This window comes from Symphodus melops, assembly GCF_947650265.1.
Source record: "Symphodus melops genome assembly, chromosome: 10".
In the NCBI taxonomy this organism is placed as follows: domain Eukaryota; kingdom Metazoa; phylum Chordata; class Actinopteri; order Labriformes; family Labridae; genus Symphodus; species Symphodus melops.
The window spans coordinates 5,782,885-5,795,211 of record NC_136700.1 but is presented as its reverse complement, the minus strand read 5'-3'; the positions used below and the strand labels follow the sequence as shown (position 1 = coordinate 5,795,211).

The 12,327-nt window shown below is 44.9% G+C and overlaps 1 protein-coding gene across 5 annotated transcripts in view; it reads right to left on the bottom strand.

Annotated features, from left to right (window-relative positions):
* Positions 1–12,327, bottom strand: part of robo2 (roundabout, axon guidance receptor, homolog 2) — a 284,885-nt gene that overhangs the window by 54,705 nt on the left and 217,853 nt on the right. For all 5 annotated transcript variants that reach the window (XM_079354779.1, XM_079354778.1, XM_079354781.1 and 2 more), the window contains 3 exons: positions 2,738–2,895; positions 2,397–2,517; positions 1,980–2,118 (listed from right to left, as the gene is read on the bottom strand). In XM_079354779.1, coding sequence (XP_079210905.1) covers positions 1,980–2,118; positions 2,397–2,517; positions 2,738–2,895 — 418 coding nt within the window. The remainder of the gene's footprint in view (positions 1–1,979; positions 2,119–2,396; positions 2,518–2,737; positions 2,896–12,327) is intronic.

Genomic DNA, 12,327 nt, shown 5'->3' with positions numbered 1-12,327 from the left:
TCCCTCTGAGACTGAAGCCAGTGCCATCCTGGCGCGCTTCATGTCTGTGTGCCTGTGTGTGTGTGTGTGTGTGTTTGCCTGGGAGTCTGCTGGAGCCACTGAGCATATTAAAGACCTGTTTACTCAGCTGAGGTTCCTCCTACTATAGAAGTTGCACCCACGCAAACACCTACAGAAGGTCACTAGCGTGCACAAAGTGTGTACGGGGAATAAAGGACAAGTTCAAACTATTTGATGGTGAAGAAGAAGCAGCCTGTCTAAGTCTCTCTTTTAACAGCTTATCATAATGATAAGGACAGTGTAACCTTTTTTGCAAAAAGAGTAAACAAAGATCCCTCCCCATTGAATTTAGAAGTGCTTGATCTTTGGTCATCTTTATTCCTACAGTGAAGAAGTCAGCTGATCGACCGACAGATGTCCATAGTGTGATGAAACAATGCCTGTGCTACCGTAGCTTCCTTGTTTCTTTTTTCTATTGTTCTCTGTGTTTTTCAAACACTCCTTCTGTCAGTCAGACTCAAGCCCTGTTTGATGTTTATTGAGTGAGGATGAGCAGAAAGCAGGAACAGCCATTCAATAATACCAGGTCTTCTCTTTTTGCCACGAAAGAATTAGAATATCACATCATACATGCTTGCTGTCTGCTTGAAAGAACAACCAGAGAATTAAATTTAGCGAGGAAAACAAAAGGAGCTCGTGTTTTAATCAGAAACTGTGCAAGGTTTATTCCTTATTTATTTTTACAGTGTCTTCTTTTAAGTTATTTTGCTGCATCCAAATAAGGCCAAACTTCAAAGGGAGGATACATGAGACCAGGCCTCGTCCTACTCCATTATAAATCTGTTAATTAGTGAACAAAATGAACTCATTTCTCGAGCCAACTCTCTTTCAAAGACATGAGTGAAATACTTTTATGTGTTTGCTTTGGCACCACACTTGCGTCCCACTGCCCAGTGAACCAAATCCTTATCGGACACAAACAAGCCTCCCACGCTCTGCTCTGCAGCGAGCCTTGAGAGATGTCAGGTCCACAGAGAGTATGTTTTTTATGAGGTGATCCAAGGAGTGTGTCACTTGTCTGTTGGCTGGGGAGAGAGCGCTTGTCTCTTTGAAGTCCACTCCTGACAATGACGCTGCTGTTGACTGTGGGTCACAGTGAAGCAACGTGCAAACACAGCAAGCTCCATGACAGGGGCAATATCACTATGTCATCAGTGGCTTTTTTTTTTTTTTTTTCACAGGATGTGAGACAGACTGTAGCCGGTCATGGTTTGAGCAGGAAATTACAGAGTTTTAATGTTCTTTCATCAGTTTCAGTTTTTGAACTGTGGGGGAAGGCCTCATATCAGCCGAGGCATAAAGACTGACCACAGTTAAATGAGCAGGGAGGGAGTGTATCTGTCGGGTTTCTGTGCCAACACTGTACCGGAACAGCTGCACCTGTACACAGACACAACATTAGCTGCTGTTCTCTGTCTCTTGTTATTTCCTGTCATTGTTTCTGCCTGTCTCTCTACCTGTCAGCCTATTTTTTTTACCACTTGTCTATGAGCCTACCGTTTACCTCACCTGCCCACTTACCCGTCACTCAGTTTTAATTGTATAACTCAATATCTGTTTGTCCTCATACTGACATGTTTTTGACATGAGACACTGTCACCTCCTGTAATGGTCCTCTGGTGCACCAGAGGCACCTGAGCCATTTCCGTCTGAATGTACAATCTGCACTGAACACAGCCTAACAGAGCTCTTTCAGCCCACTGCTGACAGGCAGTACAGAGGAGAGCTTGCTGTGTGAGTTATTGTTATTTTGAAACAGCCGCTCAGAATGAACTCTTGCCTCCACAGCTTCTTTTGCGTTAAGTGCGACCTGTCACACAAATTTTACACAATTGTAGTGGAATGCAGAGAAGCACACCAAGTGGAAGCTCATCGAAGAAAAGACAGCTTTCTATAAATAATCTCGTAGGCGCACGTACCTCCCACGAGGAACGTCCACGTCGTCTTTCCTCCAGCGTACATTTGGCTGAGGGTCTCCTTGTACCTGGCATCGGAACTCCACACTCTCCTCTTCCAGGACCACCTGGTTGATGGGCCTGCGGAGGAAGGTTGGTCGCTCTGCAGGACAGACAACGAGAACGTGTGAAATTAGGCCAACAGAATATTTGTCCTCTCTTGCATTTTCAGTTTCCGTCTGTCATTATCTTTCTCTTTCTATCTCGCAGCACTATCGCTATGTCTTCTATGATCATTGTATGCACACAGACATAAAATAATGACACTAAACAACAGCATTAATGATATTCATCCCCATATAGAACAAAACAACAAGTGACATATAATGAAAAAAATGTTAATTGAAAATGTTTCCGGAAAACTGGAGTAATAGAGCTCACCAAATACTGTGACTTGTGCTGTCTCACTGTCCCTCTCTCCGACCATGTTGGTACCCACACAGATGTACATGCCAGCGTCGCTCTTTCTTGTGTTGGAAATCATCAGTTTTCCTCCTCGAATCTTAGGGGGAAAAAAACACACTCCTTAAATACACAAGTATGTCCCTTTCAACGATAGTTGGTTAAAAAAAAAAGTATGACTCATTACTGTAATAAACACCTTAAACACACATTTTTAATGGCACTTCATTACAGCAGCAAAATCTTTTTTTTTTCCCTATGCTCTCACACACTTACAATAAAGCTCCCATTGGATCAGAACAGATGGTAATGGTACTTACAGTGATCCTGTCATCCTTGTCCTCAATTCGCACTTTGTCTTTCTTCCAGTAGATGGTGGGTTCAGGATGGCCTCTGGGAGGAACACACTCAAGGATTGCTGGCTCTCCTGCTGCTACCACCACGTCTGTTGGGTTTTGTCTGAAGTCATCTCGCAGCACTGAGGGGAAAAAAAAACAGTTCAGGGTGAGCACATCGCTGTAGCATACCTAACCTTAAATTGCTTTAAGAAAAATAAATAAAAAGTTTCCCTTGTATGAACTAAGTTGTGTGCACAACACAGTATGAATGTGTGCCACTTTTATCCCCCCTATTGAAATGAGATGTGCAGCTTCATCTGACAAGGCGAGCACAAGTGAAAGCTAATTGGAGCTAATGGAGGTCCCTGTGGATGTAGCAGAACAAACACAGACAGAATGCCCTGAAGCCTGGTGTCATTCACATGTGAGAGCTCACAGTGGTGTTACACTGCTTCACTTTGCTGGTATAGGGACACACACACACACGCTCACAGATATGTGCAAACACACAATGACAGTGGGTGGTCTGTTGAACAACTGTGGTCTTGTATCCAATCACCCCCAGGTAGGCGTTTCATCACAGAGACTGCCTCTCACTCTGCATAGTGTTCAGTTAAACAGCAGCTCATTATTAAACAAGGAGAGCTGCTGGGAGATACACACACATGCAGGATGAGACAAACACAAATGTGAAAGCACAGACATACTAAACTATCCGTTAGGAATTCAACTCAAAGAGCAGGATTGGTCTTCAATAACAATAAATAAATAGAAATCATATGTGCATTGAAGTTTAACGGTACAAACTAAAGGGCATGCTTCCTCTCCTGTTGTGTGTACTCAAAGATATCTGTCTTCATTTGATCTCTAATAAAAATAATCCGTAGAGTGGGACATAAGGAATTTCAGCTGCAGTGAAGGAAGTGTCCGTCCAGCCAGCAAGAGATGCCTTATTCCTCTGAAGGATAAAAAGGACTAAGCTTGTTGGAGGATGTTTGAAGATGCTTGAGGAGGGCTACATTAAGGGCAACACCACAGGTCCTTATGTAAATTCCGCATGGCGCTGGGGACAACGGCTGGGAGTGCCGGGATTATAAGAGGGGATAACTGGTCCCTGCGCTCCAGGCTTCTCTCATCTCTTCATTCACTCTTCTTACCCTCTTTGCAGAAAGCAGCACAGCCATTGTCTTCTTATTTATTTATTTAGACGAAGGAGAAGCGGGCGCAGGCAGAAGGGAAAGCTTTCAACCCAATTATCCTGAGGATGCACAGGGGTATGGAGTGGGACTTTTGTGTGACATGAATTCAAATGAAACCTTTACACAGGGGTAATAGGAGTGAATACAGAATAGGTAGAAGTAGAGGTTTTCTGTCTTTCATGCAGAGCTGCCCTCTAATCTAAAAAGCCAAGGTAATTAGCCGGCTTCAGAGTGGCCGACCCTCTGCCTAGGGTGGGGGTAACAGCATTACCACTGAGCTCAGGGTATTTGCATTACAAACGGAGGTCCTGCTGTTTAAAATCATAGCCTGGTTGGGACTATACACTGCCTGTTGTTTCCAAGATCAGGTTGGATTTAATTGCTCCCCTCCATTCATTGCGAGCACCCACGGGATCTACCCATAATCGATTTCCTCTGAAACAGAACGGCGACAAAAGAAACACACATTTCGTGCCTCATGTGCCATTCTGTCTGATCTAATCTCACACGGCAAGGGCTGTCACAGTCAAGGCTCCCCTGCCCTATGGTCGAAATGAATACAGAACATGTGTCGAAACAGAAAAAAAAATACAAACAGAAGAGGCACACACGAAAGCAAATAAGTAACCGACGACACACTTGTTGAGGACAGGATAAACACAGGGCTACAAACAGCTACAAGTGAACTAACAGATAACACAGCAGCAGTGAAAGGATTAGGCCCTGTGTGTTGGTTCAGGACTTGTTAATACAGAAACAACACAGTGAACAGATACAGTTAGTAAGCAAATGAGGGCAGGGGTCAGTCCAAACACTCTTTTGTACACAATTTAATCCAAACAAGGCGATAGCCGTCAAGGTTCACCTCCGACAGTTTAACAATAAACACACAACTCAAATATTCTTCAGTGTACTATAAAATCTGCCCGGCTTTATTACGGCACCAGCATACGTCTCTCCCACTGTTGCCTTCGGGCACCTCCATGCATAAGTCCACACAACGCTTGGGATCATAAGGCAAGTCATTGCACTTGCGTATATTAGTATCATAACAGGACCGCATTGTCAGTTAGTCTATAAGCATCTGATGTGCGTGTATCATTAAGTGAGTCTGTGCATTTGCTGTCAGAGACACTTCTTCAGCCAGCTTTGAGGCCCTGTAGGCACTCAGGACCCGATACAGCCGACAGACGTAAGGTAATTGCCTTTCTATCCCCTTGAAACACCCAGCTCCTCTTCCACTGAAAATATCTCACCTCCCATGGAGTTCCAGCAGGCCCTAAACTCTGCCTTCTTGCTTACCGCCTTATTAATATTTATATATTTTTTACATTTACACCCCTCTGTTGGCAAGTGCTACATCTGTCAATCTGGCTGGAGGCTAAAATGAACTCATATCTGAATAATATTAATCTGCTTTTGCCTCTCGTATCTCGCTTATTTATTTATTTCCCAAATATCAGAGGAGATTTGTATGAAGGAGCATCAGGCAGGGGGGGGGCAAAGCGTGGCAAATTTGCAGCTCTTTCAGCTGGCACTGATTCAACACCTCAAACTTCAAGGGGCGGGAGTCAGGTTGCAAAGTTGTGCGATGAAACAGCCGAGGGGGCTGAGGGTGGGGGTCTTTGCCAAAACATAATGCAAAGGAGACACCCACGCGGTTGTTTTGCAAACCAGATTGTCCTACATCGGCAGGGGAGTCCTGTGCCAGCAGTCATTAGGGGAGTCTCACCTGGGTGTTGTTCTTCTCAAAGACAGACTCAGTTTACAAAAAAAAAAAAAAAAAAAAACTTCCTGCCACAGATACATGACTGCACAAACAGCTAGCATCGTAGCACAGAGGTGGCAGGGCAAGGACAGCATGACGAGAGATATTTTGTACAGTGCACCCTCTTCTCCCTACCTAAGATATTATTCACAGGAGGGTGACACGGCCTGCCTGGGAGATTAGTGGGGAGCCTTGACTGAAGTGTCCGGCCTGCATGCTGAGATAAGTGCTGACAAATGTATTCACCTACAGGAGCACACAAACATACCTTTGGATCACAAAGGTTGCGTTCACATCCACAACACCACAGACTGATGTCGAAAATCCAATTTTTTTTTTTTTTTTAGTCCTGGATTTTGACATTCAAATCACTTTGATAGACGTGCACCACACACATCAAATCGACACGCACAACCCAGACTGTGAGACATTTCTTGAAAGCCGCAGGGCTTGGTATCCTTTGTATTTTCTGTAATACTGCAAATTTGAATGTTTGTGTATGTTTGTCTGGCTGTTATTACTTCTCGCTCCCTTTAACAGAGAGACAGACCTGAGATGCTTTTATAGATATTCTCCTGGGTCAGGGTTTAAGAAACACAGAGAGCGATTACAAGAGTGGGAAGCCCCAGGCCATACCCTGACACCCAGACCCACCACCTTCTACCCACACTCTGATTGGAAAATAAACCATGCACACACACACACACACATACACACACACACAAACTGGGAGAGTGTTAGAGATGTAGCTCCAAGCTATAATATCATTTTATTCGAGTGCTTTTTGCGCTTCACCCGGCAGAGTGCTATTACAATACCGCCATTTTCAATTCTACCCTAAGAGAAGAGACACAGTATATATGTCATTTGACAAAACACACCAAAGCTACTCTGTGTGCTGTCATTGATGTTTTGTATTACTGTTGATGCTGAAGGCAGGATAATGCTACACTGTATAATGCTACACCGTGAAAGGAGATGTGCTCCATTTGTCTGGATGCAAGCTTTCTCCTCACCCTGTCTCACTCATTTGCCCTCCCGCTGGACGGAGCTAACCTTTGCCCCCCCCCCATCCAGATGCAGAAATTACCCCCTCAGCATGCAGGAAAGCAGCAGGTTCACCTAGATCTGCTACATGCCTCCGCTGAGGGGTTGCAGGTCAGACCAGAGAAACAGCTGCAAAAATATGGCCGTCTGGCGGTGCCCAAGGCTGCACCTCCTCTGAGAACTGAGCCGAGACTCTCATCATTAGCACAACTCATCACCATTCCTCTCTGTCCATCTTATTCTCTCCGATCACCATCAGGGGTCTTCCTTCCGTCTTCCGTCTTCTTGGTTCATCATTCCCCCCCCCCCCCCAATCCTGCAGCTTTGTCCCATGCGTTGAATCTTACCCCTTTACTCACTCTCGCCGGCTCGTCGGGTTTTCTCTCTCCACCGACTGAAGATGAGATTTTCGCGGATGAAGCCATACACATGCACACCAGCCTATCATTCTTCATAGACCATGGCGAAGCATGATATGATCTCCACCACTATTCTCCCTATCTCCCGATCCAGAGCTAAAGGATTGTAAATAACACTGTCACTTACACCGATAAGATGCAGGAAATATGGAAAAGAGTGAAGGTAAAGAGACTCGTATGGCAGGCAGTGATACCACAGTGGTGAGAAATCACAAGTGGTGATATCATATGAAATGTGAACCTTTAATAGAGCCTTGGATTGAAGAAAAGAGATGTGTTCTATAGTGACAAAGCCTGGAGAAAAGAGGGAAGACATATCCAGAAAAAACAGGGGACGACGACAGGATGTCTAATCAAGGTCAAACTGAAGAGAGGAGCACGAAAGGTGCTGATAGATGGGGGCGAATGGAGTGCATTCCATCAAACTCACACCACATGCTGTGCTTCTACCGCTGATTCAGAACATAACCCCAAACAATTCTCCATTATTTAAACAGCAGCCTCATTCGATGCCCTTTTTTTTTAAACTGCACCCCTGATTTGGCCTAACAAGCCCCTGAGCAGCACAGCAATGACAGGAGGACCACGGTGAGAAGGTCTGCTGGCCAAGCCAGGAAAAGTATGTGCTGCCACAACCAAGAGACAATATAATTAACTCTTAATGAACCTCTTTCCTTTACACCCCTCTACAATACCAACACACATATACACAGCTACGCACACACAATTCAATTTGGTCTAATCCATGCTTTATGGTAATGTATAGCTCATTAAAATGTTAGTTAAAAACTCATTAAAATTCACTTGAAGAAGTAATGGCTTCATTACAGTAATATGCTGAAAAGCAAAGAAAAAGACAAGTAAGGACAAGGAGAAGAAAGAGAGCAGAGAGCGACAGCTTTCTAATCACTTAATTGTGTCTAAAATGGAATACATTTGCATAATAAATAATGATGTGCTGTATCCTCCTCTCTATCTTTTCCAATTCTCATAGCACTCTGTAATTAACAGGCGCTACAATTAAAGATGCATTTTGCCCCAGAATGATTCCGGTGGCCACTCCAGTTTTCATTCTGTTGTCTTGTTTACGGTCATGAATGTGTTTCGGGGGCTTGGCAGATGCAGACAGTGCGCTGAAACTGGAGCTGGCTGATACTGACGAACAATGTGCCTATGGGCCTTTGTGCCGCCTCTGATAAGGCATGATGTTGTGCTGATGCTTGTGCTCGGTCCAGGATGGACACTTTACAGCCGGGAGGGGGAGTAAGACATGAAGGAGGGAGAAGGAGAGGGAGGGGTTGTAGATGAGAGCGGGATTGATTTTCTGCCAATTCCAGCACAGAGACAGCACAGACAGAGGTAGTGAGGCGTCATGATGGAGCAGGTGGGTCTGTTCCTGCGTCTGGTAAAGGTAGAGAGGAGAGGAAGTAAAGTGAGAAGAAGAGGAGGAGAGGAAGTGGTGCACTCAGGCAGATGGGCAAACGTCTACTGCTAATGTCTTCCCTATTAGTCTCCTATTGCATCGGCCCTATATTAACATGATCGATGATACTGTGCAGAATCTGTTGCAGTAAGAGATCGAGTAAGCATAATAAAAGGTGAATAGTATTGTTTAAAGACATTGACAGCTAACTTTGAAGTTGAACTCGTTAGACATGGTCTACTTTTGGTATGGGCGTAAATTCCACTCTGGCCTCAGATGTCGACTGACAAGTTACTTTAATCAGCCTTCTGGAAAACCCACAAAGTTAATGCAAAGGACTGGCCTGTTTGGTTATGAGTCACCGGCTCTAATAAAGCCTTCAGCCTTATTAACTGTCTCCACAGGAACCCACAGGTGTTACCACCCATAATCTGAAATAGAATATAACTCAAAAGAGAGAGAGAGAGTCGTTTCCACATTTCATGTGCAGGTATACCTCCCACAGTTTTCTCACAGTTTTCTCACAGTTTAAGTGTTACAGATGTCACAAGTGCAGCTGTGACGCACTGACGTATGCACGTGGCGTTATTTCCTATCAAACAGAAACGTTGTTCGACGCGACGAGAGTTAGAAAAGAAGCTCGATCGGAAAAAGAAGCGTCTTGATCGCACTGATTGTTTTCAGCGTACTTGTGTGAGCGCTGGTCTAATGACATTGAGGCAGTGACCTTCCACTGGGAAAGATAATCCCTGGGATGCTGCTGAACTGTGTCCAGGCTGAGGGAACTGAGCTGGATTTCCTCTGAGACCACACACACACACACACACACATTACTTACACAAGCATCTCTGGTGGAAATGAAACCCTTGCAGCCCAGTTCTGCAGTCCACAGAGCGAATCTTCGTATAATCTTTAATAGCTTCCCCCTCTTTTACTTTATGCCAGCCTATTTGCTGCAGCTCCTTCTGTATCTATTTTATTGTTTTAGTCTATAATTGGATTGGCAGTAACGGCGAGCACAGAGCCGTTAGGAGCTTGTAAAAAGGTGTCACTCTACGAAGGCAGGGTCGTTTTAATTAAGCTCTCGGCTGGAGTTGAGCAGCTTTTATCTGGCTTGATCTGATGAGCCCCAAGTGCAAGTGAGCTCCACCACTCTGTGCTGCAGGACAGGGAGAGGGAGGTAAAGGAGGTGTTCACAACAGCTGTAGATAGCCCAGTTTACTGTATTCAGCATCCCTCCCAAGACACCAATCCACAAGCCTGGACCAGGAAGATACTGGGAAACATCATAAAAATGCAGTGTGCTTCCGTGTGTTTGTGTGTGTGTATGCCATTACTGTGTCTCCCTGTACTCATTGTGACAGAGCCCCACCCATCAGCAGAGTGCAGTCATGTGTGCACCGGTGCAGACGCAGAGCCAGCCCCACAACATGGCGGCACAGAATGGGAACAAACAAGAATCTAAACAAACACAGCAGTGGGCTAATCACACGCTAAAGCTGTAAATTCTGGACCAATCCTGCTTCACGTTCCAGCTGCCTGTGTGTACATGTGTGTGTGTGTGTGGCAGAATCTGCATGTGAGGCTGATGTATAGGCAGCGCTGGCATAATGATGAGAAAGGTGTTCATCACAGCCCTACCTCGTCAGTTCTCCCCTCCTCAATCCTCCTAATGGCCTCCTCAGATCATCTTTCCTTCAATCAATACTGCCTGAAAGGAAGAATCCCACACCTAAGGACACACTGTTCCCCGCTGTAGATCACAGGTGTCACATTTTCCATAGCAGGAATCACCCTACACTTCTGGATCAGAACCTTACAGAGGACTTTTGAACCAGTTCTGATATCAATCAATGATAAAGGTCTGGACATTTTTAGGCGTGTAGGGGGTGATAGAGCTCTGATTTGTGAGCAGAGGAAGGTTGAGATGTGTCAGTGTAGCGAACAGAAACCAGCCAGCAGATGTGGCGGGGTGTTAAATCACATGCAGCCTCCATGCAGAGACATTTAGAGAGATTTATTGATCACTTTATGGATCTTAACTCTTGAGGAAGAGCAAAAATTAAACTGGATATGAGGATGACCTTTGCAATAGCCTCAACCACGGATGGGGATTTTTTTTTTCCCTCCTCTGTCTCCGTGTCCCTGTGTGTATGTATATGTGTGAACTGTTTATGATTGAGGGGGAAGAAGCAATTCCCCATTTAGTCAGTGTGCATCTGAAAATTCCCCTCTGTACAAGCAGCAGCACTATCATCCCAAAGACTTGCGATATACTTTATGTGCATCTGCTGAAGCATGATTGAATGCGGCACATAACATCTAAATACTTGGAATAAATTGTAGCCGTGCTGCTGCCTGCTCAGCAAATCACTGCTACATTAGGCTCACCTAAGTACCACACTCTCTCCCTCTCTCTCTCTCTCTCTCTCTCTCTCTCTCTCTGACACACACACACACACACATACAAATTACAATATTGAGTGTCTGTGCTGCACAGTGTCAGTTTGTATGAGGAGTAGTTGCCTTGCACATGGCAGAGCAATGTAGCAATCTTGCTAATAACACTGATCACCAGGCACTGCAATGGTAAAGCACACTATAGGTTCATATACAGTCACTTAGACCGTGGCATTAACAGAAAACGAAACATGGGCGACAACAAACTGGTAAACAGATGGTTTAGAGAGGAGTGGATCCGCCGTTTGTGCAATATACTTCCAATGCAAAACACTTGAGCATGTGTGCTGAAATGCTCTGACGTTAACTAGCTTAGTGGAGCGTTGAAATGATTTATCTGAGCTACTCCGGCGTCAGCGTGGAGGAGCCCCACATCTTTAGAGAATCCGCATGACAGTCCGGTTGCTTATTTCACAATCCAATTCATGTTAATTGCATTACAGGGGGGTAATTGTGTTAGTTCCATCTGTAATCAGCTTACTGCCTCTGTGCAGCTGGATATACCTGTACACCAGGCTTATGTAACCTCCCTGCTAATGGGGGGAATTTCATTCATTTCAGGGCATGAAGTAAAAAAAAAAACCCTGGATACTGGCTCAGGTAATCTGGCCTGCTGGAACCATCATTCTGTATGAAATATCCCTGATGTGTGCATGTGTGTGTGTGTTTGTGCGTGAGTCAAACCATGGTCATATTATCATGCAAATAGAAACAATCTGAAACACACCACTGGCTGCCATGCTGAGGATCAGTGCAGGGAGCTGTATCTAAACCATTCCTGTTCTGCCTCTCAGCCCTCTTTTTTTCCCCTAACTTCTTCATATCTTTCCTCCTGGTTTATCTCAGCCCCCCCCCCTTTAAATATTTTCAGGCAGTAAATCAAGAAGGCGCATTAAACAGCACAATTTCATACTGTGTTGGTACAAGAAACTTGTCCAATTCATCTGCGTAGGCTGTAGCGATGAGGTTAATCATTTAGGCAAAGGAACACAATTAATGAGGCAACTTCTAATCTGAGGCTATTTGGAGTTCTGTCAACAGTATTGACTGCACTGCAGATGGGATAAGATATCGTTGGAGGGCACTGATGACCTACATAGCAAGGACAAGACAGTGGCTCAACAGCAGCACAGCACAGTGATCCCACAGCTCTCCAGGGCACAGAATCTGCAGAAAAGACAACGATAAAAAGACTGTGTGTGTGTGTGTGTGTGTGTGTGTGTGTGTGTGTGTGTGTGTGTGTGTGTGTGCGACCG